Below are 27,506 nucleotides of genomic sequence, written 5' to 3'. Positions count from 1 at the left end.
AGTATGGAGGTGAAGTGACTCCGACAAGTAGAACTTAGGGCCTACCAAGAGTAATGAGGGTGCACCCCCTCAGCTAACTGCTGGCTGCTTTGGAATACTCCTCAACATAGTGTCGCCAGCTGCAGTATTTCAGTGGCAACAAGGCATTTCTTTCCCTTCATTTACCAGTGTGTAAGCAGGAATTGTTTCTAGCAAGTATTTTGAATATCAGATGTATGTGTTGGTTAGACCCTGACCTTTTTGCCTTATAAAATTGTCGTCTTTACATAATCGAAAAGCATAATATATTTGTATAAAGTCTCAGTATTTTGTACATTTAATTTTTGCATATCCAGAACATAATATATGCTGTGATTCAACTGCTTTTTATTTCCTGAGTTAATTATTTAAGTTATTAAACTTAGTCTGCTAGATTGTCTCAGAGTGTGAGGAAATGCAGTGGGCTCTTGTCTTGCTGAGTGTTAAGCCAGTGAGTACAGTGGAAGATAAGAGACTGGAGAGAGGCTTGTAACTTGGAGCAAAGTAAGGAGAGTACTAGGTTATTCTCAAAGCAGTGCTCTTGGAAGGTGGGGTCTTCTGCGCCGCAGACTGTTTAGTATGATAAGGTACAAGGTTTACTGTAGGTTGCCTGAAAGAATGAGTCAAATTGACTCTGTGACCTTAATGAGACCTCCAAATTTCCCTGGAGAGTTCTAACCAAAACAAAAAGAAACCCAAAACAAAGTAATTTGAAAGACATATTAGAAGTCTTTTTAAAAAACATACCACACAGACAGACAGACAGACAGACAGACAGACAGACATGTATGCGCACACTACTGTGCATGGAAGCAAGGTTAAAGCCATTCTGAAAACTAGGCAAGAAGCAAAGTTTTCATAAACTTTATGTCCTTTTAATTTTAAAACTAGCCTCTGGGCCGCGGTGATGACGAAGAAAGGATCTGTGACTGTATTGATCTAGGGGTTATGGAAATGTGTGGCACACAACAGGCCTCCCTGTCTTGGACATGGGGAATTGTAACTGCTTTAAAGCAAAGGCCCAGAAGACCACTTAGGTGAGTCTGTTTGGAGGTGGCCTTGTAAATGCCTAAGCAAAGCATTTTTATATTATGTTATCATAAAGTTTAGAGCAGGTGAGTCAGAGACTCTGAGGCTGAATCTTCTGGTCACATGACTCTATAGTTTCATATTTGAATTCCTAAATGTTGACACCAGCTCAGCTGGCTTTGTGTGAGTCATGTTAATGCTCAAACAAAAATTGTCTTTCAATATACTTAGTAATTGTATCTTATTCAGTCTTTCAGAGTAGCTAGGTCTGAAAATTTGAAATTTATTTGTGAAGTATATATTAACTTATCTACAACAATTCACAGAATAGTCAGGCTTATTTTCACACAGCTGTATTTATAGAGGAACTCTGGGAGAGGGTGAGTTCCAGACATGTGAATGTGTGCTGATGACAGCCTGAGAAACATCCCACAGAGATGAGACACTCTGCATCCTCCTAGGAGGAACCGGCTCTGTCAGCATGTGTTTGGATCCAAAGAAAAGTGTCCTTGGTGTCTAGGTTACTCCTACTCTTGGAGTAAGAATGACAGTTCTCCATACAGCAGCTGTGACACACGAGAGAGAGAGAGAGAGAGAGAGAGAGAGAGAGAGAGAGAGAGAGAGACAGAGACAGAGAGAGAGACAGAGAGAGAGACAGAGAGAGAGACAGAGAGAGAGACAGAGAGACACAGAGACAGAAAGCCGACTTGACAGATTAGTTTTTGACCCATGGCCATGATGCTTTGGTCCCGTGGCTTTGGCCCTTGGAAGGTAGAACTGTGTGATAGAAAAGATAGATTCCTGTTTCCTGGTGGCCAGGAAACAGAGAATAAAAGAGAGGATGTGGCGGTGGTTCTATTACACTTTTTGAAGGTGTGCCCAACAATGACCCCCTTCTCACCTGCTGTAGCACCACAGTGTGGGCACACAGCTGTAGGACAGAATGAGATCTAATACTGACTTAGTGAGTCTTGATTTTGTGGGTATGTATCATCTACAAGTGAATTGTTACCAAGAGCTTCTGTAGGTTTTATTTCTAGGCTTACTGAATTACTCATAAGCTTACTGTAGGGATATCTGTGACACTATGGGGCATGTTGCCTTTTCCTAATTAGCATTAACCTGCTGAGTGGATGCTGCCTTTGAACTTGAGTAATGTATATGTAATTTTCTTCTCTTTTAAAACAAAAGGCAGCTTAATTTATTTGTTTATTTTTGAAACAGAATCTGTAGCCCGCCTGCTTCAAACTTAACAGATCTCTTGCCTTGGCCTCCGCAAGTGCTGAGGTTCTGGGTTTTTTTTTCCTCTGTCTCTCTCTCTCTCTCTCTCTCTCTCTCTCTCTCTCTCTCTCTCTCTCTCTCTCCCTCTCTCTTTCTCCCCTTCCTTCCTTCCTTCCTTCCTTCCTTCCTTCCTTCCTTCCTTCCTTCCTTCCTTCCTTGTCGTTAGATTGTGTTGGTAGGTTTTTTGAATAGTCTAATTAAATTGTACTGATTTCTTATGTTGCTGGATTTTTTTCATCTCAATCATGGAATATTTAAAAAACTTTGCTACTGCGGTTACACAAAAGCAAAGATTATAAGTTGGAAACTCTTCCTTTGCTCTGAAATTGTCTCATTTAGGAAGCCCTGGTCTCTCCATCACTAGCTATAGCAGCACTGTGAAACCATTTACTCTTTTAAAGACACGTGACTGACAGTTTCATCAGTGAGGTCCTTATCATTTCCCAGTGCATTTTGGGAATTCTGTTTGAAAATAATCCTTTTTTATAACTGAGTGTGGTGTAATGGGCTCCAGGGAAGAGCAGGAGAAGCAGGATTTCAGACTAACCTGAGCTACGAGACCCTCTTTCAACCACCCAAAATAATAAGTAATAATATTTTCCTCTGTATTTTATATTTCATAATTATAACAGTTACATGATTTTTTCCTCATTAAATTATATTTTTTCATTGTAATATATGTTTTTGTACTTGTGCTTTAGACAAGCTAAAGTATTGATATTGTCAAAAGACTAGTTTTAAGTTAATCTAAAATTTATTAATGCTAAGTACCAAATAGCTTATTTCTTTTCATTTTCTATATTTTAATGCAAACATTTTAAGAATAACATTTCAGCCAGGCAGTGATGGCTCATGCCCTTAATCCCAGCACTTGGGAGGCAGAGGCAGGCGGATTTCTGAGTTCGAGGCTAGCCTGGTCTACATAGTGAGTTCCAGAACAGCCAGGGCTACACAGAGAAACCCTGTCTCGGAAAAAAAAAAACAAAACAAAAAAACAAACAAACAAAAAAGAATAACATTTCAGTACCCCTTTACCAAGTTAATACACTTTATTCCTTTTACTAATTTCAGAGATAGATTTGGTAGATTTGGTAGAGAGTTGCTTGGATTTGGATTTGAATGTTGTGGAGCACTGGCCACACATTGTGTTGTCTGTTTTCGACATTTATGGGTGTATTTATAATTCAGCACATCCCTGCTTTCTGTAAATAGTGATTGTAAGCTCTCACAGTTAAGTTGAGCTATCAACATGACACAAACCTAGAGTCACCTGGGATGAGGGAATCTCAACTGAAGACATGCTTTGTTCAGATTGATCTGGAGCCTGGCCTTGACTCTGGGGGCATTTTCTCAATTGCTAATTGATAGAGTGATCCTGGGCTGAGTTAAAAAGATAGCTGAGCCGTCACCGTATCTAACTGCTCTTGAAGAGAACCCAGCTTTGGTTCCCACCACCCACAGGGTAGCTCACAACCCTCTGCAACTTCCCTCCGAGGGATCCAGTGCCCTCTTCTGACCTCCTCAGGCACCAGGCACACACATGGTCCACAGACACACATGCAGGCAAAACTCAGATACATAGAACAGAGTTTTCAGAAAGTGGCTGAGCATGAGCCTCTGAGCAAACAAGTAAGCATCATCACTCCTCCATGGGCTGTACTGTCATTCTTGCTTATTTTTGAGCTCCTTCCTGCAAGTATACCTGCAGGTATAATGCAAATAAACACTTCTATCCCCAGTTTCTTCTAGTCAATGTGTTGTTTGTCATAGCACCAGAAGCAAACTAGAACATAAGCAAAGTATGTTTTCTTTTTTTTTCTTTTTTTTTTTTTTTTAAGATTTATTTATTATATATGAGTACACTGTAGCTGTCTTCAGACACACCAGAAGAGGGCATCAGATCTCATTACAGATGGTTGTGAGCCACCATGTGGTTGCTGGGATTTGAACTCAGGACCTCTGGAAGTGCAGTCAGTGCTCTTAACCACTGAGCCATCTCTCCAGCCCCCGCAAAGTATGTTTTCTATGAAGTAAAAAAAAAAAAAAGTCTTCAGTTTTGTTTTAGTGTTATTTGTTTGTCTGAGACAGGTGCTCATTGTCTGTGTCCCTGGATCTCCCTGACTGGCTTGGAGAGAGGTAGGGAGAGCATGTGAGGCTAAGACCCTGCTCAGCCGGCCTCTGGCTCACTGGGAATAGAGGCGTGCCACCAGACTTGGCTACTTCAGCACTTCACTAAGACATATATTGAGTATTATTGAATATTCAGTTTCCTTGCTAGGAGTTGTTTGGTCTACATAAGTCTGACAGATGGAAAAATTTTAATAAAATCTTCCACTATAACTGGTTTTACCAAGTTTTGGATTTACAGCCTCTTAAGTTATGTTAGCGGCATTAGCCTTATAGAAAACTTTCTGGTTTTATCTTATATGTGTGTACATGTTTATGTATGTGCAGGTATTTGTACATATGTGTACATGTATATAGAGATTAAATATTGATGTTCTCTTCTATTACTTGTTCTCCATCTTGTTTTTTGAGACAGGGTCGTACTGAACCTGTAACTCATCAATTCCAGTAGACTAGCTGACCAGAGAGCTCCAACCTGCCTGCCTTTGCCTCACCAACTCTTGGCATGCCACTAGGCCCTGCTTTTACATGGGTGCTGGAAATCCAAACTCAGGTCCTTATGCCTGCACACCAAGTATTTTACTCACTGAGCCACCTCGTAGCCTTTGGCTTTATATATTCCATAGCTATGTTATTTGCAGAAATATTTGTTTAATTTATTGGAGCATTACTTTTTTGACTAGAACTTTTTAAGGACAGGTCTCATATAGCCAAAGCTGTACTTGAAGTAACTGCGCAGCCAGACCTGGACTTGATCCACTCCCCCTGCGTCCATTTCCTGAACTGCCGAGATGGTTTACCTGCCATAAGCAGTTCAGCTGCCGGAGCTGTGTGCACTCTGGCATAGGTAAACCTCTGATGTGGGGTAAGACTCAAAGGGTTTCTTCCTCGGGAAGTAAACAGCAGCTGCAATAAGGAGCCTCTGTTGGCCCCGAGCCTCGATCCCTGTCAGTGAGCAGCTGCGAGGAGGAGAGGAGGAGGAGGAGGAGGAGGAGGAGGAGGAGGAGGAGGAGGAGGAGGAGGAGGAGGAGGAGGAGGAGCTGGGGAACCTGTGCTAGCTTGGAAACTGACGCTCTGCTCCACAGAGGTCCTGGGACAGATTCCCCACGGACACAGACACAGCAGTGGGACACCCCGGGAGGATGGCCTTCCAAGTGGGCTTGCCATGATTGCTTTGGCCTACCGTCTTTGTTCTTTCTTCTTTTTAGAATTAACTTTTTTTCTTGACTAGATATGTTTGCATGGTTACAGTGCAGAGACAGAAAATGCCCACGGAAAAGTCCCCTCTCACCTTAGCAAGCCCTCAGTTCTTTCCAGAGGTAGCTTGAATTTCTTGCACTCTTTCCAGTAGAGAAAGGTATTTGTGTATGTAGACAGCCGAGAATGTCTCTTTGGGACTAGTATCTTGTAGTCGTGGTCAGCCGAGATTGCATGTAGTTTTGTATTCCTGATGGTGGGCATACATTGTAGGATTAGAGTTCATTTCTGGGTTTGATTTCTCTTCCACTGTTGCTTTTGTTAGTAATTGATGGTCCTAGCGTAGCCTGCCCCAGGCCAGGTGGAGTACTAGTCAGGTACTAGTAGGTCTCATCACTGCTCTGTGAGGTAGCTGCCACCCCCAGGTGTCCTAAGTAACCTGACATTGAGAATCAGACCTGAAGCTGTCTAAGCTCTGCACATGCTGTAGGATTTTTATGGATTTGGGATTGAATTTTGTTTATTTCTAGATTCAAATTGTTTGACTCTTTTATTGCCATTACGAGCCTACCTTTAACATTTTAATTTCCATGCATTATTCTGATTTTTAAGTACATAGTAATAAATAAAGCTTCAAAATCATGTAGAAATGATAGCATTTTTGTTTTTTAGTAACTGATTCTCCCTCTGTAGTGATTCAAAATGAATGAGCCTGAATCTTAATTAAAAGCAGAGTTTATTGCAATTTTAAAAATTTATTCAACAGTTTGTTTGTTGGAGGGTAGAGTGCCATGTAGGACGATATTTGATTGGGGAAAGGAAATTGTGATGTTTGTCTTCTTTTTGTGAATGTGAGAGAAATAAGGAATACATTGAAAGTTTGGAAGATTAGGAAATAATTCTCTCTATACTTATTCCTTAGGCGGCTTGTGTGACTATTTGCGGCCTATAAGGAACTTACCTTTTTTAGTACTTGGTTTTTTGAGTTTGCTTTTAGGTCATGTTGTGAATGGAAATGTGCTTTGGACATTTATGAACGGAAGTGTCTTTTCTTCCCTCTGTTCCAGTTTTCCCATTCCAGAGTCAAGTCATTTCACTTTGCTCTCATTTTCCTGAAGGAGATGCCAAGGGTGCACTTCCACAATATCTCCAGGCATGTGGTTTTTAAATTATTAAGAACTCTGTTTTTCAGTAGTCTTTTTGTTTGCTCTTGGGACCTATGAACTACACGTGCGGCCCAAGCTGGCCTCCTTCTTGCAAGCCTCCTGCGTGTTTAAGATTTTAGACGTGAGCCATCCCTCGAAGCTAGAGTTGATCTTAGCTTTATGTTGTTTGTAACAGTATAGTTGAACGATAGCTGCATGATTAATATAATCTCTTCTTTCTTGTGTTTACACACACGCACACACACACACACACGAAAGCATATCACTGAGGCAGAGAAGCCTGTAATTCCAAGGTGAGCCAGAATGTGGTTCCGAGAGAGGAAAAGCAACACTCACCAGGGGTTTGCAGTCTAAAGCAGACTAGTAAAGGTTGATACCATATTTATATTGATATAATAACTTCACATCAGCTTCACTTTATTAAATATAAGCTGTGTTACAGTATATGAGTAAAACAATCCCTTGTGTATCTGAAATGCCAAGTGTTAGCGCTAACTTCTTTTAAACTAATTTAGATATCTGAAAATATTAGTAAGAGAGCCCCCACTTTTTCATTATTTGAGTAATTGCTTTTTACTAATATTGTGATTTTTTTTTAATTCTTGATTTTTCTAGGGATTATTTCACATTTCAGCTGCTTTTGTTTTCTTCTGCTATCATTGAGGGTTCAAGAAAAAGTAAATGCTCAGGTAAAGCGCCTGATCTGTGATAGTGCTCGGCATCACTGGCTGGAAAGATGACCCTCCTGTTGGGATGCTTGTCTGAAAGTGACTGTGGTGACTGGACTTGTGCATGGAGCCTGGCTGCCTCTCACACTCGGCCGTTGTTGTTTTGGCTTTTGGAGACTTTTGGCTGTCTGCTTTTCTTCATGTTGTCTTGATCTACAATAACTATATGGATATGTGCTTGGACCTGCTAAAGTTTTAATTTTGCATAGTTGGCTGCTTAAATTGTAAGTAATCTTTTTGGACAATGCAAACTTCAAGAGCTTGAGAAGCTGTAAGTGAAACACCAATTTACAGAAGTTTATAATTAGCTTATAAATACATGTTCATCAGCTAGTACATATTTTGAGGTTTAATATTTTACCACAACTAAATTTGAAAATTCAAGAGCTGATTGCAGTTGGCTTGTGGCCACTGTAGATAGCGCAGATGATGCTGTTTCTTTCTGATAGAACGTGTTACTGGCTAGGATTGCTTAAGGCGGTTCCAGCAGCAGGGTGTGAGCTGCTCTCTGCCTTTATAATACATTACTAACTCCCAGCAGTGGGGTGTGGCCAGTCTCAAGACTTTCCCCAGGAGCTGGACGTTCAGTGGTTAAGAGTGTGATTCGTGCAGAAGACCCCAGTTCAATATCTAGCACCCATACCGGGCACCTCACAACTGCCTGTGACTACAGGCAGGTCAGAGGGCCAACACCTCTGACCTGAGAGCACTAGCATACACAGTATATGTTCTTTAAATATGTGGTCCTCTCCAGCTTGAGAATTTCACACACTTAAGATTGTCTGAAACTGTTCATTTGCATCAAGATTTTTATGCTACTTTAATGAGAAAGTTTTAAGAAATGGAATGAAGTTATTTAACAACAAAATTCACAAAGTAGGCAAAATCCTACTTAATTACCCAACCTAAATCCAAGTTGTGGTCCCAAAACACAACTAATTTAGTGTTTATGATAAGTTATTTAACTTCCTCAAGCCTTTTTGCTCCCGTGTGAATGTAGATAACAAATCAAATACAAGTAAATGTCCAAAAGAATGCAATGAATGCTTATTTGTATTGCCGTATGTGTCTGCAGTGTTGGACAGACCATCTGCATGTGATTGTTGGAGTCTGCCTGTAGTGGTGGTGTCTAAGATCAGCAGTATCTCAGACATTCCCTGGCAACATGGATTTCTTTGAACAACTGGAATATCAGGATGAGGAATAGAAGAAATAGGATAGTAATTGGCTTTGTTTTTTGAAGAAGTCCATAAAGTATTTCCTATTAATAAAACAAATTTCAGGTAACTTACAAAAGTTTTGTAGCTTACAAAATATTTTACAGAATTCTTTAAAATCTTAACTATAATATTTTTAGTACATTCTCTGTTAATATTGAAGACAAGTAATAGGATGTGTCGAAGGTTGACCTAGATTACTAGCAGAATGGAAATCTGTGTTAAGATTTCAGCTTACCTTCCCCGTGTCTTAACCTGCTGGGTGTAGTTAGGACTGTGCTCCCATGGCTGGCTTAACTCCAAGTCTCATGCACTTCCTACTCTTACCTGCTCTTTCTGCACAGCCACCCCACCCCCACCCCCAAATACCAATCTCCTTCCTCAGGCAAGTGTACATTGTAGGATCCCGAGAAACTCGGTATCTGTTACTATAATGAGATGGAATGTATCTCTGAAGTGATTCTGGCAACCCACCTCTTGTTAAACATCATTGTTCTAACTTTTTCCCGTATATGTATGTTAAAATTAACACATCAGTAGTAAGGCACCAGAGAGGTAGAATGGTGTTCATGCCAACTACTCCAGATGTGTTAGATCGGTGAGGAACACTGAAACAACACAGTTCAGTTTTCACATTACACAGTGATTTTTTTTAAACTGTAAAAATGTTTTCATGTAGATTTTATGAGAGGATTTTGAATTTTGAAAAAATGAACATTTTTTGAGAGAGTGATTATGAGGTTTTATTTCAAGAATGAATTGTGTCCTAACTTAGTCACTTACCAGATATCATTTGAGCCTTGAGTAACTGGAGTATTAAGACTAGCTTTTAATTGTCTGATCAGATAAGAGTTCTTCAGGACCCTTTCCAGCAGTGTTTGATCTTTGGCTTTAAGCTGCTGTTTGGGGTGTTTGTGTGTGGGTGTACTTGTCTTGATACTGGAAATATAGTTGTCATTGTACTGGAGCTAAAAGGAATTAGAAATCAGAAGAACTACCTTTACTACAGCATTCTGAATTAAAGTAGGACAGGCTTTTGGGTTTTTGTTTTGTTTTTTAACTAAACTTCAAAGTGTCTGAGGTTCATACTTGCTTCCCCAAGTTTAAAACATTATATTGAATTCTTAAAATATAATTCTTATTCTTATACTCTTAACATATAATTTATAGATTGGAATTGCCTTTGTTGTACAAATTTTATGGGTAGGATAAAATTTAAAAATATATTTAGTGAAATATATTAAATATTTTAATATATTAAATATTTTAAATAATATTTAAATATTTTAAATATTTTAAAATTAAAATATTAAATTAAATATTTTAGCTTTAAATATTAAAATTGTCATAGCAAATTCTTATTTTAAAGCATTGTAATAAAGACACCTGGTTATAGATCAACAAAGAAGTGTTAGTGAAGTCAGGTATTTTTCTTTGAACAATATTTTTGATTCTTCATATTCTATTTCATATTGAATCTGTTGCGTGGACTTACGGGAAATGGTTAGTGACGTTTGTTTCTCACAGGCTCGTCTCACTCATCTGTCTCTTCATGCTGAGTGGTGAGCTTGAGAGCTAATGTCTCCTGCACCCCGGATGCACTGTCAGTCAGTCAGCCGGGGAAACTGGGGTGTTTTAAGACGGATATGTGCTGCAGTTTTGTTTGCTTTTGTTCTTTGGAGATGGGATCACTGTGCAACTCAGGGTAATCTTGAACTCTCAGTCTTCCTGCTTGAAGCTTCTCCTGTGCTGGCATTATGTGTCCTAATTTATGGAGGTGTGTTTTCTTACTTGGGGAGGAAATAAAACCAGTGATGCATCTCACAATCAGTATGGGCTGCATACATAGAAAGTAGTGCTTCCGTTTAAAGTTTATTAGAAAACACATTCACACCTTTATTAGGCTTAAATTGGTTTTATTTTTGCAGGTAAAATCTACATGGTAGGAATATAGTATATTTTTTAAGAATTAGAAATCTTTATTAAGTGGTTTTCTCAGGTTCACAGTGCCGGGGATGAAGCCCATCAGCCTTTGCTCCTGCTGCTGTCTGTCTGGTTAGCACTTCACTATAGACCGCGTCCTTAAATGACAGACCAAACACTAAGACTTCAGTGGAGAAGAGAAAGGAGAGGTGGAGACAAAAGGGAAGTCCAATGTAGGGAGAAAACAGGAAGAGAGTGGCTTCAGTCCAGCGCCGGCTGATGACAGTGACCCCTCTGGTCAGCAGAAAAACAGTGCAATACATGAACTTGAGGAGAATGCTGTGACACTTGCTCTTATCCCTGTGTTAGCTGCTGATCACGATATGTTAGCTTATGAGTGCTGACGCTTGTTCGTGGAAGTTGTCCATGACGAGGCTTCTGTTCTCCGATAGTCTGCTGCATCGGACTGAATCAGTGAGGGGAGCCACAGTCTCTAAAGCTTCTGTTCCTACTCAGCAGTGATGGCATGCTGTAGGTTTTCAGCATTTTTAAAGGAACACAAAGGATATGTAACTAACATGCAAATTCAACCAGGACCCCTTTAAACATTAATATAGAACATTAAGCTGGGAGTAGTGGTGTATACTTTTATTCTCTGTACTCAGGAGGCAGAGGCAGGGAAGAAGGATTTCTGTACATGGTGTACATAGCAACCCTGGGCCATCCATGACTACATAGTAAGATCCTGTCTCAAAAATACACAAACAAACAAACAAACAAATGCAACAGTAACACGGTTTAAATGACAGTTTCTGGGTTTTTTAAAGGGACAGCTGATTTGTAGTAAGGGATTTTTTTTCCCTTGTGTTTTTAAACATCATAGAGTTTTTAAAGTACCTTTCACTGTCTGGAGACCACTTAGATCACTGTCTGGGGTTGGCATGGCATAGTTGATGGGAACGGTTAAGAAGAGCTTCTTTTTTGTGTGCCTAATCTCCAAAACGCTGGAGTTTTTAAACAAGAACATCTATATCCTTCTGCATCTTTTTTTTTCTTTTTCTTTCTTTCTTTTTTTTCTTGAGATAAGCAGCCTTTTTAGCAGTTTCTTTTTGTTTTCTTTAATTAAAAACAAAAAACAAAAAAACCGTAAAATGTTTTATATTCATGTCTTCTTAGCCATCCCACACTAATTTTTTTTGAACTGTCTTAGACACTAACCTAATATTGATACATAGGGGAAAGAATATGAATTTCACATTACAGATAACTGAGTTGTTGACTGTGGATCAGAACCTTGTGCAAGCTGAGAGCTATGGTAGTGTGTCCGTGCTTACTCTCACGCCTCTGTGAAATGGGAATGGAGGCATCCAGAAGCAGGTGTGAGGAGCGCTTCAGTCTTTGTCAGTAGTACTCAAGTACAGGTGCTGAGGTTTATGAGGTTGTGTAGGTGGAGGATACGGCAGTCATTGGTGGGTTTGGGTTTTGTCTTTTGCTTTTCAGGTTGATGGCTAGTTTTGCTGTACTCAATTCTTTCTTTCTTCACAGAGGATGTGCTGAGTAAAGATGCGGGGGAATGTGCAATATGCCTTGAAGAATTGCAGCAGGGAGACACCATAGCCCGACTGCCTTGCCTGTGTATATATCATAAAGGGTACGTGTGGTAGCTCTTTAATTCATTTGATAGCAAAGCAAAATGATTATTGTCTTAGTTCAAGCATTATAGTTAGGGCTAAAAGGTTTCTTCATGCAAATTCTTCTACTCAGGATCTTACTCCACCTCCCTTTATCTCTCTTGCCCAGATCAAATTTAAACATGCATCTGTTATACCTAATAGCTGCCATTTTTAAACCACTTAGTGTTGTGCAAGTGTTTTTCCGCTTGGTCAGCAGGTGTCTATGCAGCAGCCATTTCAGTTTACAACTGGGAAATAAGACAATGGGACTGTCTTATTGTATTTGTATTTTAAGCAAATGGCAAGCCAAGCAGAGTTCACGCAGAGTGGGACTTCTAGCACATTGACTCTAAAGCCCAGTTGTTTTTCATACATTCTTCTTGCTTTCAGACCAATTTTAGCTTAAAAAAAAACAAAGCCAGGTATGGAAGGGCTCTTATTTAATTCCACCATGCAAGAGGATGAGGCAGGTGGCTCTGTGAGTTCTAGGCCAGCCTGGTCTACATGCTGAGTTCCCGGCCTAGCAGTGAGACCCTATTACAAAAACAACCACTATTTAAGGTAACTACAAAAAGAATAGAAAATTAGGGCCTGGAGAATTACCTCAGGGATTGAGAGCACATCTGGGTCAGTTTAATTTCTAGCACCCAGGTCCAGGAGCTCACAACCACCCACAGCTCCAGCACTGGGAGAGGCTGTAGGTGGAAGAACCCAACACCCCTGCCTCAGAGGGCACTGGCACTCACATGCACAGACCTACATACACACACATAATTAAATGATAAAATATATTTAAATTTTAAAGGAATAGAAAGTTGTAGCATTGGAACCAAGAAGAAGAATAAGGTATAATTTTACTTAAAAGTGGGGGCTATTGCAACATGGAGAAAGCAGAGTGAACAATACAAAATGGGAACCCAAAAATAAATCCAAAGCAAGCATTCATTCTATCCGTAAGAATAAACACAAGAAGTAAAATGTTAGAATGTGACATTGATAAGCAACTTGCTCTAAAGCTGCAGATGAATACAGAATTAAAGGGTGGAGAACTGTATCTAGGTCATTAATGACTAACCTGTCAATGTGTACTGACATCACACAAAGTAAACCATCACAGGAAGCATTACTTAGACTAGAATTACTATGTAATGGTAAATACAGAACTCTTCTTGATTATCTATCTGTCTATCTTGATATAAACTATCTTGTTTATTTAAAAAATTGCCTGACTTTAAAAAAAGAAATTAGTCAAGATACAAAAACGTTGAGCAGTTGCAGCTTGCCAAGTTTTGACATTATTTTTGCAGGTAGAATCTAACTGTATAGCATAGGATAGCTTCAAAATGTCCTTTTAGCCTAGGCTTCCCTCACAGCTGTGTCCCCCCTCAGCCTCCTGAGACAGTGATGTTGGGTATGTGTCACTGTGCCTGGCTTCCAACTTTCCATGTCTGTTTTTGCTTGTCAGTATGGCACTAGAACTCAGGGTCTCACACGTGCCGAGTGTTCCTTACCACTCCTTACCACCAAGTGCATCCCTGGCCCCGGATTCAGTCTGATGGATGTATATGTTCGTGTATTTACCCAACAGTTACTGAAACATAAGGCATCTAAGATTAATAGACATGTAAATCATATTGTATATAGAAAACGTATTATAAAAATAATATGCTGCCCCAAGTAAATCCTACTTTCATGTAACTGGGCACAGTGTTTCTAAAAATATATATGGACTAAGAGTGAAGGACCAAAAAGAGCAGTGAGCGTACTCCTGAAGAATAACCCTGTTGGCACATGTCCTGAGAGATGCAGAAATAAAACAAAGGACAGACTGAGTCCATATGAACATGAGCCTGTGTGGGGGGGAGACCACGGCATGAGACCCAGGGACATGTGAGCTGCAGTCAGTGATTAACTCACTATGTGATCTTTTTGTCTCTGAATGTTTAAGGTAAGGATAATAGTACAAACTTATCTAGTTATGTGGATTTAAATGCATTAAACTTTGGGAAATGTTAGCACTAATAAAAGTTAAGTAAATGAAAACATTTGACTAGAGGTACTGTTACAGTGTTGTAGACAGAGTAAGCTTTGGTAAATGATGCTGGGATCAATTATTTACGGATACAAAAAAAACAGTTGAATCCCCTTTTTTAAGTTTAAAATTAAAATTCTAGGTTGTCCCAGGCAGCATACACCAGCTGATATGAGGCCCTGACACCTATACAGCAGAAAACTGCCTGGTCTAGCCTCAGTAAGAGAAGATGCACCTAACCCTGGAGAGACTTGAGGGCCCAGGGAGTGGAGAGACCTGTGGAGGGAGGGTAAGGAGGGTGAGAAATGGGATGAACTGAGGACAGACCTCAGACCAGGAAGGGGATAATGACTGGACTGTAAAAAAATCTAAGGAAGTAGGGAAAAAATGAGGAATGTTTTTACCTTTTTATAAGAACTTTCTTTTTCCTTAAGATATATTCTTCCTCCCTCCATGTCACCAAAATAAGCTTAAGGAGTGCTCAGAGATGGCTCAGCAACTGAGAGAGAGCCTGGCTTGTGTCTCCAGCACTCCCATGGTGGCTCACCTCCTGTAATCCAGCTCCAGAGCTTGTAACGCCCTCCCTCGTCTGACATCCAGGGGCTCATGTACACATGCCACACCTACGTACACTCAGTCAGATGTAAGAGATACACGTAGGAGGTGGATCAAATTGTTACAGATGGAAGCATATTTACATTTCAGGTAGAAATAGTGGGAATGGCTCTGAACGTGACAACAGAGTTTTCTGTTTGAAATAGAACAGTCCTTTAGTCAGTTGCTGTGGCAGATAATGTATGTAGTCAACACAGAAACATAGTGGTGTAATAACATGGAAATACTCTGTCCACCTGATACTTTTTCTAGCACCATAAGTGCTGCTGCGTAAGTGCTGCGGATGGGAACAAGCCATGCAGTGATGCAGTGATGCAGTGATGCAGTGCTGAAAGGGCGCTCATCCCCCATGGCCCTGCTCAGAATCCCATCAGGCTATGTGTTTCAAAAGGGCCGCAGTCACAGGTCTAAGCTTTATGTGCATTGACTTTTGTCTTCATGGCCTATCAGTCTGGATTCTTTCTTAATTATATATGATATTAAACTCATTAATATTCCAAAAGTACAGTATTCATTAGAAATCAACATGTTTTTGTTCTGGTACCAAATATGTTGTATGGTTTTCCTTTAATCTGATATTAGCCATCAAACCCTGTTACTTTTAGGTTTTGATTTTAAAACCTAAAAAGGTTTATTAAAAAGCATGCATCGTGCCAGGCATGGTGGTATCTACCTGTAATCCCAGTCTTTAGGAAGCTGATGCAGAAAGATCTCCAATTTGTGATCAGCATAAAATATAGCAATACTTTATTATTTCAGAATCCCTGACCCCATACCAGATAGATGGATGGATGGATGGATGGATGGATGGATGGATGGATGGATGGACGGACGGGTGGATGGGATAGATAGGTACATACGTACGTACATACATGCATCCTAAGATACCTGAGTAATAGTAACTTCTTGAAAATCTGTAAGAAAAACCAAAAGGAGGAGTGGGGAGACCGTGTTGAGATGAATTCAGTGAGCAGATGCACTTGCCCCTAGCCTGACAACCTGAGTTTGCTCCTCAGGATCTCAAGTGGATGGAGAGAACTTGCTCCTGTAGGCTGTGCTCACCACATGATCACCAAAGCACACACAAGCAATAAATACATAAATTATAATAAAACATTTTTAAAAGTGAAAGACTGTTAGCAGTTACGTGAAGAGGATCAGTGTAGTTGCTGGGCAGCTATAGCTGCCAGGTGTATGTTACAAGTCGGTCGTTCTGCTCTCAAGTCTGTGCCACAGCAAACGTCTAGAGAAAGCTACAACTGCCCACAATTGGAGGGGAAAGGTCTAAGGCATCTAAACCCGGGTGTGAACCAGCACTGGGAAAGCCTCACTGTGACTTTTTAAAAAGCCAATTCAAACTATAATTAGTGACAGAATTAATTTATATTTTTTTGTATGACCTTTCAGAGACTGCCCATAGATAATTGAGAATTTCTATAGTAAAAGAATAGATAAAAGAATAGATAAATAAATTGTGATATACTCTTTGTCATTATTTATTTTGAAACAGGATCTCACCCAACTTTTCTAGGCTGGCCTTAAAGCTATCATCCTCCTGCCTCAGGAGCCAAACAGCTGGGATTATTTGACATCAAATACATGTGCTACACTTACATAATGCAATACAAATTTAAAAGCATTTATGAGGAAGGCAAATGAGGCATAATATTTATGGTATCACTAATATAAAGTTTTTAAATATGGGGTAACACTATGTCTTTAGAATACATGCCTTTAGAATTATCTAGTAAGAAAATGCCTAAGAATAAAATGTACTAAATTCAGAATACTGACTTTCTTCTGGGACAGCTAGGAGAAAGGATGTCACAGACTAAACAACCAGTGAGGTAGTTTACAATAGAAACTGTGTGGATTGATATCAGTTTACATGAAGTTGGTTTTGAAGTTACTTACTGTCTTCCCATCATGACCACAGATTACATGGCTATAAAGTAAGACCTCATTGAAGCCGGCATAAGTCCTATTCAGTTACAGGAGTTACATGTAGCATTTTGTTTTAAGATGTAGGTGGGAGGGTTTTTTTAGGGTTCAGTGGTACATACCAGACTGAAAGCACATTGTAGCCACATGGGGTGTGATGTTTATTACAGTGGCCTCAGGAGTTGCTAAAGCATTTGGAAGTCTTGGCACACTTTACCTTTTGTTTCTAGTGTTGTCATCTGTTGGGTATGAGAATGGTGGCTCTTACTTAGCACTTTATCGGTAGCTAGCCTGGCTTTCTGAGCATGCAGCAGCTAATATGTGCCTCCAGGAGAGTGTGAAGCAGTTTGAATCCACTTTAGCAACTTAAAGCTCACGGCCAAGGTGCTTGTTCTTTGAAGGTCTTGATTGTGGATTTGCCACAGCACCGTGACTTTGAACTTTGTACATCGAGGGGAATGTGTTACATCTATGCTGAGAGTAGAGCAGCCATTGCACATGTCACTATTGTGACCACTCCAACGGGATTCTGTTGTCAACTCATCTCATGAATTTACATAACTACCGATTTGGGCAGTACAGATGTATATTAGGAATAATTATGGGCTGTGAAGATGGCTCAGTAAAGTGCTTGTCTTGCAAGAATGGGGTCTTGGGTTCAATCCTCTCAGAACCCACAACAAAAAGTAGTATGTGACCAGCGCTTATAATCTCCGTTCAGGGGCTGGAGGTGGGCAGATCCCTGGCACTCACTGTTCTGCTCTGCAAGCCTCACTACCTCACCTAGTGAGTTCCAGGCTAGTGGGAGGCCCTGCTGAATAAGAAAAGGTGGGCAGCACTTGAAGAACCCTCTGAGGTTGTGCCTGGCTTCCACATGTGTACACACATTCATATACACGCATGCACATACACAAGTCCAAAGAGGATACTTATATATACTCTGTATATAATTTCCAGTAAGACCATGAGTGCTCTATAAATGGTATCTTTGTCTGTGTATCTATGGATGTCAGAGCAGGATAGAATTAAAGGTTCAATAATTACACAGAAATGTGGACTTTTTAAATGTTATGCAATAATGCCAAGGACTAAAAATGTAAATCTATTTTTATTATACTGATAGACAACCTGAGCAGGCGTATATGTAACTATTTTGAAAAGAAAATACTTTTCTAACTCTGACTTAAATATTGATGAAATAAATGATAGTTTTCTGAGGGAATAGTTTTGATTTTTAAAATTGATTGTGAGGATTTTCCCCCTTAATAATGTAGAATAACTGAAGTATAATTAACGTCTTTCTTCTAGGTGTAATCAGCAAAAACACTGATTTTTTTCCCCCTCCAAAGACAGTAAAGTCAAATAGTAGGTATTTTTATTATAACTGTTAGGATATACTTATACACAGGATTTTCACTTTTCTAATTTCGTTCTTTTCTAGCTGCATAGATGAATGGTTTGAAGTAAACAGATCTTGTCCAGAGCACCCTTCAGATTAAGCACACCAGATTCCTGTGTTATGGGTAATTGTCCCTTTTTCTTTTAATTGGTTTATAAAATGTTATTTTGGATTACTGTTTTCATTTTTTTCAACCTTTTTAGTGTGTCTGTGTGTGCACGCACGTACATGTGTTTTCTAGATATTTTGTAAGACTGCAATATAAAGACTCATATTTAAGGATACACTATAGAGGCCTAAGAGTATTGCTCGGTGTTAGAATGCACATTTAGCTATCACAGCTGTGGGCTTAATTCCCAGCACCAAAAACCATTCCCAAACAACAGAAAAAAAGAAAACCAGCAGCTATTCTGGATTCTTGAATACAGTTAGGTATTGAGTAACCATAATATCTTGGTCCTTTAAAACACATTTGTTTATTTAACTAACGTTTAATGCTGGGAGGAAACAGTCAGACAGTGAGGTACATATCATGACCTCATTGTCCAGGAAGACTTCTTCAAGGGTCAGAGTGGTTAAGTCCCATGAGTTTAAAAAGCAAGTTTTACCACACTCATCCAGTTACATGGCCTGTGCACAACTGTCTGTATGTCCTTTACATCTGAGTCATGTGCTTTAAGGAAAGAGCACGAAGGGTGTGTCATGCGAGACCTAAGTTCAGATCTCTCCATGAACCCATGTTTTTTTTGTTTTTCTTTATGTTTTTGTTTTTTTTTTTAAAAAAGGCACTGGGCCAGTGGTACACACTGAATTCCTAATGCTGAGGTAGGTGACTCTCCAGAGCTTACTGACCAGCTACTCTAGCCTAGCTGGCTAGATTTAGTAAGAGGCTATCAACAATAAGGTGGAGAGTGATTGAGGAAGACCCGAGTTGTCAACTTCTGGCTCCCACGCGTGAGCACAAGCACACATACACTCTCACACACACAAGATAAAAAGAAGCAACGCACTCCTCAAGTCCCAGCTGCAAAGAGAGTTTACTCTACACACATGAGCTCTATTCCAGGTGTTTTCCTAGGGATTATAATTCTGGTCATTCAGAAGTATTATGTGCTGGTATTGTAAACATAATTTTCTGTCTATTACTCGTGATTGGCCATCCCTATGCTTTTGGTCCTGGGTTCCATAAGAAAGCAGGCTGAGCAAACCAGTAAGCTGCACCCCTCTATGGCCTCTACATCAGTTCCTGCCTCCTTTGATGATGAACAGTGATGTGGAAGTATAAGCCAAATAAACTATTTCTTCCCCAAATTGCTTTTGGTCATGGTGTTCCATCACAGCAGTGATAACCCTAAGACAGTGAGTGGGTTTAGATGACTGTCACCAAGCCTGAAAACCTGGACCCGAATAGTAGAAGGAGAGAACCAATTCCCATATCTTGTTCTCTGACATCCACACATGTGCCCCACCTCCACAGATAATTAATAAATGATGTAACTAGTATCCCTGATAAAGGTTTTTGTGGTTGTTTCCGAGCTTGAACCTAAGGTTTTAAATGTGCTGGCCAGGTGGCTCTTAGCCACTGAGCTGAATCCCCAGCCTGAAAAAAAATGTTTTCTGAATGAGGAGGATGCTTTGAAATACTGTCAAGTGTTGCCCTATGTCTGGATCAACTCAGTTATGGAGAATTACTGAAGCATTTTAGGAGATACATTGAAAACCAGTGCTAATAAAAGGAGAGTTCTGCTGGGCAAGGTGGCAGAAGTTCCAGGTCAGTCTGAGCTATAGTAAAAGGGAGGTATTTTAACTTAGCAGTTAATATACCAAATATATCTCTAAACCTTTAACCTGCAGATAAATGTGCTTCTTTTAGTTTGTACTAGCATAGTGAAGGTGGCCTAACAAAGTACCTTAAACAGCTCATGAACAAAATTACAGTTCTGTACAGGAGAAAGTCCTAGATCAAGGTGCCAGAAGGCACTGTCTTTGATGACTGCTCCTTGGGTATCCTTGGATAGCAGAAGAGTGACCAGTGGCTCTGTAGGGCCCTAATGCTGCTGCATTGGGCATTAGTAGACACTGAGACCACAGCAAACCTAGGCTTTTCAGTTATGGTCTCATCACTAAGCCTTTTTTGTTGGTATCACAGAAAGCTTACAGGATTTTGGAACACGTCACATCTCACCGTCACCGTCATCTTTGTGTTAACCTCAGACAACATCTCTGTTCTCAACATGTTAGATCATTTGTGTTAGCCGTCCTGCACACGACACCGAGCTTTGAAGGGGACTTACGTGGGACAGGTTGATCTTTCTACTCAATTGTGTGCAGAAATGTAAACAACAAAGTCTGTTTCTAAAAGCTTGAAGGAACTTATTTTAAGTAGTGAGACCCCACATTATATTTTCAGCATAAGAATTTAATTACCCACTCAAAATAGAGACGTGAAGGTGCATAGTCTTAATTGATTATGAAGTCGCTTACTCTTTTTATTTGGGGAGATGGTTTTAGGTTTGAGAGGGTGTGTGTATATGTGTACGTGTGTATGCTTAGTTCTCGACATTTATTGTGGAAAAGGAATGACTTACGTTTTTGCTTTTTTTTTTTTTTAAGACTGTCTGTGTTAAGCTTTACATGATGAGTCCGTTTCTTGTTTTATTCTACAGAATAGGTTATACATTTCTGAAGCAGTCAGGGGAGGCAGGAAAGGCCACAGTGATAAGTGCTGTTCACAGGGAAGTGGGTGGGTGCTGCACTTCTCTTTACTATCATTGACCATGACTTAGAGTAATTTATTTTTATACAGGTTTTCTTGTCTTTTCAAGATGCTTGAGAAATCTAGAAGATTTGAAGATCTGTCTCTGGAAGAAAATGAGAGCTGCAGGCTTACTCAGCCAGGATCTGAGTTCTGGGACACTTGGGTCCAGAGAAGGACAGGAACCACAGAACTCAGCGTACCAAACTTGCATATAAGGGATACACAGGGATTTTGAAATGCTGCACATCCTGTACCAGTCACTGCATAGATGACACTGATAAACATTTTGTATTCAAACGCCAAAGTTAACTCATTTCAAAGTTGATTTACTTTTTATTAAGTTCTGTAGAGCTGCTGTTTTAGTGTATTTGGTTTTGGTTTGTTTATTGTTTTTGTTTTTTGTTTGTTTTTGTTTTTTTTTTTGTTTGGGGACTTTTATTTTCCCGAACATAATGTTTTTTCATTCACCTATTCTTAACTTGAAAACCACACAATTTCTTACAAACTCTTCAATGTGAAACCAAGAAATGTAATCAAAGCAGTATAATATTCTGTGAATGGAGAGTATAATTGAAGTTCTTCCACCCCTCCCCCTCATCACCCACCCCCATGTATGAAAAGTAGGTTTCTGGGCTGGAGAACTAGGATGCGTTAGTAGTGTGAATTAAAGGGTAATATAAAATGCCATCCGAAGAGGAAATCAAGTTACATAATTACATTCAGTTAATTACATGTAGAACTGTCTACTGAACTGCAGTTTCTGAAATACATTGTTTTTTTCTAAAATGAAACTGTGCAATAGCTTGTTAGCAGTGACCATCTTGCAGCTATGCAACTTTGAAAAGTCCAGATTTGATGGTCCCTGCTCTGGGGCCACAGTGACTCTGTCCTAACAGGTGTCTTTTGTTCCTTTCCTGTAATTACTTCATTGTGCTTTGCATTTCCAGGCAGTTTCCCTATGTTTGGGTAAAATGTTTAGCAAGTTGTAAACATAATACCTTATGAAAAGGGTAAAATAAACACTTCTGCAGTGGGACTTGGAGTAATTTGAGGGACATTTTATATACTTTTAAAAATCAGAATTTAATTGGGATGCCAGATTTCTAGCAGCTTGCATCTTTAGTTTTCCAGATAAGCTGGAAGTTAGCATTTGATAAATGATTTTTAAAGCAGATATAAAGACTTTGTTAATTTATAATTTATTGTGTTATTACTGTAATTGAAAATGTTGTGGATACTTTTAAATTCAGTCTTTGTAGAAAGAACTGTATTAAGCAAAATTATGTGAATAAATATTCCCCCAAAATACATCTGATGGTTAAGAATACTGGAAGAGAGCTATCAGGGCTGAAACAATGAATGTCTTTTTAAATAATTATCAGAATGTCAAGAAGTGGAGTTCACGTTTAGTCTCAGGGAGAACATTGCTTCCCTGGTCTAGTGAAGGCTGCACAGTCCTGCTGTCCTGCCGAGCTGTCCTGGGTGTGGAAGGCGTGAGTCTGTAGTGTTGCTCTGCTGCTTACACTGATTATTCCCCAGGCCTGCTGTTCTGCTTCTTCCTGTTCACAAGGGCACGTGCAGGAGCGCCTGCTGCTATGGTGTGGCTGCGGTGGGAGTTGTCCTCATATGGAAAGAACTTACCTGCTTTCCTATGGTTGTGAGCTAGACAGTACCTCTGCAGTTCCACTGTGGATTACCTGTTAGGGCGAGTGGTCTGATCCTGTGTGACAGCTGACAGCACAGCTCTGTAAGTTTTCTTTTCAGCCAACGGTAGGAAGATTGATTACTCTTCCTTCCAGGGAAACAGTCTTTCCTTAGGTTTGTTTGTTTGTTTGTTTCTGTTAACATGAAATCTGAATCCATTTTACTTCATCTTTCAGTTTGTAAGCTTTCCTCTCCCCCTGATTTCCCCCAGGGAAGAGCTCTTAGACTGTGAATAACCACTTTGCTCTTGACTACTGGTGTATTGTCTAGAGAAGACTTATTCTTTCTGCTGTCTTCTCTACTTGGAGTGCCCTGTGCTAATTGATGTTTAGCCTCCCCAGAAGATGACCTCCTTCGTGCTAAGCTCAACTTCTTGGTGTCTTGCCTGAGTTCACCCTTCCATCACACTGTCCTCACACAGTCTTCATGGCTTCTGGGCTATGGCTGCCTCCAAGCTCCTGTGCTGAGAGAGAGAGAGAGCTCAAGCTCAGGGCTGCCATGGCGAGGATGTGGACACTGGCCGAGCTGACGCTTGTCTGGACAGTGCTTACTGAAATCCACTCAGACAGCCTGCTTTATTTTTGTTTTTAGTTGGCCAAATTTGATAAAGTTTTTACATTTTTACTTTAAGTTTTGTCTGCAATGATTTCCTAAAAAGAATAATTTAGAAATAGAAGAGAGAAGCTCAGATGTCCCAGTTTCTGTTCATTATTCTGGGAATGTTCTATAAGTGATACTTTATATAATATTGCTTATAATATTTATCAGTCTGTATACAGACACTGAGTAGCATCCATCATAAAATTATAGAATATTCAGCTGAAACTACTGAATATGGAGACAAAATAAAAATTGAAAGCCTCAGTTATCTGTTATCCAGCCGGTCATAGCCTTCTAGAATCTTTGTAAATACTCTTTCAGATAAGGTCACAGGTGTGTAGAGAATGAGGTACATGCTTGGATTTCTCCAGTCCACTCTGTCCATAGTGAATTTATTGCCAATGTTGATCCTGCTTCTACCTTTTCATTCCCTTTTTGGCATTATATATGAGAGAAGCATTGTTCTCTCTCTCTGAAAAATCATTCTTTCCTTGCCTCCTCTCTAGAGAAGTAGACATAATGTCTTTCAAACCTAGTTACAAATCAGACTGTAAGATTGTTTTAAGAAGATTTATGATTAAGAGATAAGCAATGGTCTCTTCGTGGCTTGTCTACATAACTGCAGAAACCGTGGTACAAAGCCCTGGTGACTGCTGGACTATATAGGTTTGGGCTTTCCAGTGCCAGTTTTCTGCATTCTTCAACTTTACATGGTTTATTCTGGTTTCCACTTAGATACTAGACTGCAGCCCAGAATAACCATCCTTAGCCTAGCTGCAGTATGCACGGCAAAGATATTTCCGCCTGACTGAATTGCCAGAAATGGCAGAATCTTTTCCAGAGCATATTTCATACTGTGTTTCTAAGTATGGGTGTGGTGAGGTTTCGGAGCACACATTTCCTACTGGACATGGTGACTCATGCCAACACTCAGGAAACTGAGGCAGGAGGATTGCCACAAGGTCCAGGCTGGCCTGGGCTACGTAGTGAGGTCTAGGCTAGCCTGTCTCAAAAAAAAAAAAGCAATCATTTTAATATGTTACAACAAGACATATTCCTTTTAGTAAGAAGGATTGTGAATTCAATGTAAATAGTATTTGCTTTTTCTGTATTGACTGATGGGAAGTAAGGGGAGTTCCCGCGCAGGAAGCTGAAGGTAAACGAAGTGTCAAACTCTTAAAATTCAAGACTGGTTGAGTTTGCCATCTGACTGATAGCCACACTGTGTGTTGACCATATGATCCAGGTAGCTTACTCTTCACAGAGGAGGTTCTGTCTAAACCAAACCAAATCATCAGAGCATACGCAGTGACTCAGAGGCAAAGGGTGCTGGTGTCACAAGCACTACGTGTAGGTTAGCCATGTTTGTGTAGGTTTGGTCTACCCTGGGGTAAACTCTGAGAGTGAGAGATGAGACATGGAGTGTCCCTTGTCAGTATACAGAGATTTTAACTCGACTTTAAAATTGTAGCATGTCAGTCCTTTGGAGTCCATTCTCCTATCTTTCCTAGAGTATATAACTTGTGCTGTTTTCTTAGCTGTGTGGTAGAACTAGTTACCTTACCTGTTTTACCCTACTCTTTCTCAGTCCCACAAATCCTGCTGAGTATGAATGGCTGTTGCTTGAGGTACTCCTGAAATCATTGATGAAATTGTTGGTGATAATGTACCCAACTAATACTTTATACCATATTCTGTAAATGCTAGGAAATAGACTTTTAAAAAAAATCAAAGAATTCTGTTTTGAATGGGAATACCTGATTTCCTAAGTCTGTTGACTTTCTGTGAGAAATAAAAGACGTTGAACACCAGAAATGTTAATATTTAGTTTCAGTTTAACATACACCATCACTGTCCTCACAGGGTTGTTATCAGATGTTCAAACTATTCTTAATTTTTGACCAGTGTGTGTGTGTGTGTATGTGTGTGTGTGTATGTGTGTGTATATGTGTGTGTGTTTGTGTGTGTGTGTGTGTGTGTGTTCATAGAGAAGCAAAGAGCAGTGAGGCGTAACTAACAACTCCACAAAAAAATGAAAAATGTGATACTGTAATATTTACTAACGTGTGTGTTCCTCAGCTTTGCCCCTGGGCCATCAGAATCTCAAGATTGGACATCAGAGGTAACAGTTCTCTTATCACTGTCTGCCCATGCCTGCCATTTCTGATTTTGTATGTTAGAGTTGACACATACCCATCCTTTATTTGGGAAGCTTAATAACTGCCTGCATTTTGTTAGCAGTAACTGTGGTATCAGAACTGTTTCTTTTACCAGCCAAGTTGTGCACTTCTGGCATCCCAGGACCCAAGATGTGGAGGCAGAGGATCACAGACTGGAAACCAGCTTGGGCTACACAGTGAGTTTGAGACAAGCCTGAACTCCAGTGTGAGAGCTTGTCTCAAAGTTTGGCTGTAGTCACGTGAGAGTGTTGGACGTAAGCTGTGTGGTTAGGAGACTCTGGTCTAGGACAAAAGACCGTGAACAGTGGACTCGGTGGCACTAAGTAACGGGCCATTGCTCTGCCTTGCAGATGACTTGTTACATGGATTTCTTTGCTTGAAAAATCACAATATTTACCTCTTGATTTATTCGTGGTTTCCACAACTCTTCTATAATACCTCTTAATTCCCGCTATTAGAAAGATTTGTTAAACAAGACCCTAAAAGCATTGATCATAAGAAATAGAGAAAATGTATTAGGAACCGCCTGTGTTAGTGTGTTCTGAACAGAACAGCACAATTCATCACTGATATTTTAATAAAGTTTCCAAGTGATGTCATTCAGCTCTCCTGGTCTTTAGAAGTAGACACTGCGAGTGCTCTCACGGGACGTTGTCCTTTCTTCTACCTTACAGCTTTGAGTCGACAGTGTATTACAATAAAACAGTTATTTGAATGCTCAATAGTTGCCATGCTTTAATTGGGGCTATTGCCCCTTTGTTTTTTTATACCCATAATGACAAAGCTAGTTCCAAAATTGTGAAAATTTCTTACTAGCTTATGGTAATGGACGAAAGGGTTTCCTATTTCCTTGACTGTAGGTAAAGATGTACTTTGAAATACCTCATGTAAACCTGCTAATGTTATCATTGAAATATATCTGGAGCACTAAGTACTGGACACTGCGGGTGTGCCCTTCGGAGACTGTTTCATAACTTGCCTTTATTTTTGGAAGCAGTTTTCAAGATTTAAAGATGATTGGGTTCTGTAGAGAAGTGATTAAGAAACCAAGCTTTAGGGCTCAGTCTCCGCGTCTCTGGCATCTATGGCCATGAGTTTTATTCTCTCTGCCGTGTCTTGTATGAGGTAAGGAGGTGTGTATATACGCAAAGCCAGATACGTGCTGCACGTAAGTGATGTTGACGTGTCAGACAACACATGTGTGCCCATGTATGTGACTCCCATCATATGCTTACCGCAAAAGTGTGGTGACAGGAACGTCTGAGAGCTGGCGTGCTAAAGGAAGCCATGGAGTGACAGCGTCTGCGCTCTGACTCCCATCCTCACCATTGAGTGATAGTGGTGGTCAGGCAGCTTTACATTGAGCAGCATTTGATTCCATGCTGTCTTGGGATCAGGAACACAGTAATGAAAGACAGCGGGCTTCTAGGAGCCTAATTTTGGACAAAACTACTAAGTAACCACTGTACACTAGAGAGTAATGGGCTGTAGCAGTCATGTTCTACATGGCGTGGACGCAGGAGAGATGCATAGATGACCCATGGCTGTCGAGAAAGTGGGCAAAGGGGTGTGTACAGTAGACAAAGTGAGGATGTTGCCCTTCACCGTCTAGCTAGGCGAGCAAGCAACAGATCGTGCAGTGTGTGTATATCTGCAATGAGAGGACTTGCATACATGTATGTCTGCATGAAAGGACAGTCATGTTTACAAGTAAAGAGAAATCTAAAGTAAACAAATCTCAGATAAAGTGACGGTGAGGACAGGAGAACCTGCAAACGCAGGAAGGAAAGTCAGTTTATCTCAGTAGCCATCTTTGTATAAAGGGGTAGAGAGAGGGACCAGGACAACTCATTATACTTTTTATGTATTTTGAAAGGTTGACTTTACCTGGGAAAATCCGATTATGCCAGGAGTATTC

General features: G+C 40.1%; 1 protein-coding gene across 1 annotated transcript in view; it reads left to right on the top strand.

The window, feature by feature from the left end:
• Znrf2 (zinc and ring finger 2) overlaps positions 1–26,187 on the top strand; it is a 76,841-nt gene extending 50,654 nt beyond the window's left edge. Inside the window, exons 4-6 of the mRNA XM_028758411.1 lie at positions 12,232–12,337; positions 18,389–18,470; positions 21,153–26,187. Of these exons, the coding sequence (XP_028614244.1) occupies positions 12,232–12,337; positions 18,389–18,446 (164 nt within the window). The 3' untranslated portion in view covers positions 18,447–18,470; positions 21,153–26,187. The remainder of the gene's footprint in view (positions 1–12,231; positions 12,338–18,388; positions 18,471–21,152) is intronic.
• Positions 26,188–27,506: the final 1,319 nt, after the last annotated feature.

This window comes from Grammomys surdaster, unplaced genomic scaffold (assembly GCF_004785775.1).
Source record: "Grammomys surdaster isolate TR1022 unplaced genomic scaffold, NIH_TR_1.0 126197, whole genome shotgun sequence".
NCBI lineage: Eukaryota > Metazoa > Chordata > Mammalia > Rodentia > Muridae > Grammomys > Grammomys surdaster.
The sequence above is the reverse complement of the archived record's forward strand: the minus strand, read 5'-3'. Positions and strand labels throughout refer to the sequence as shown.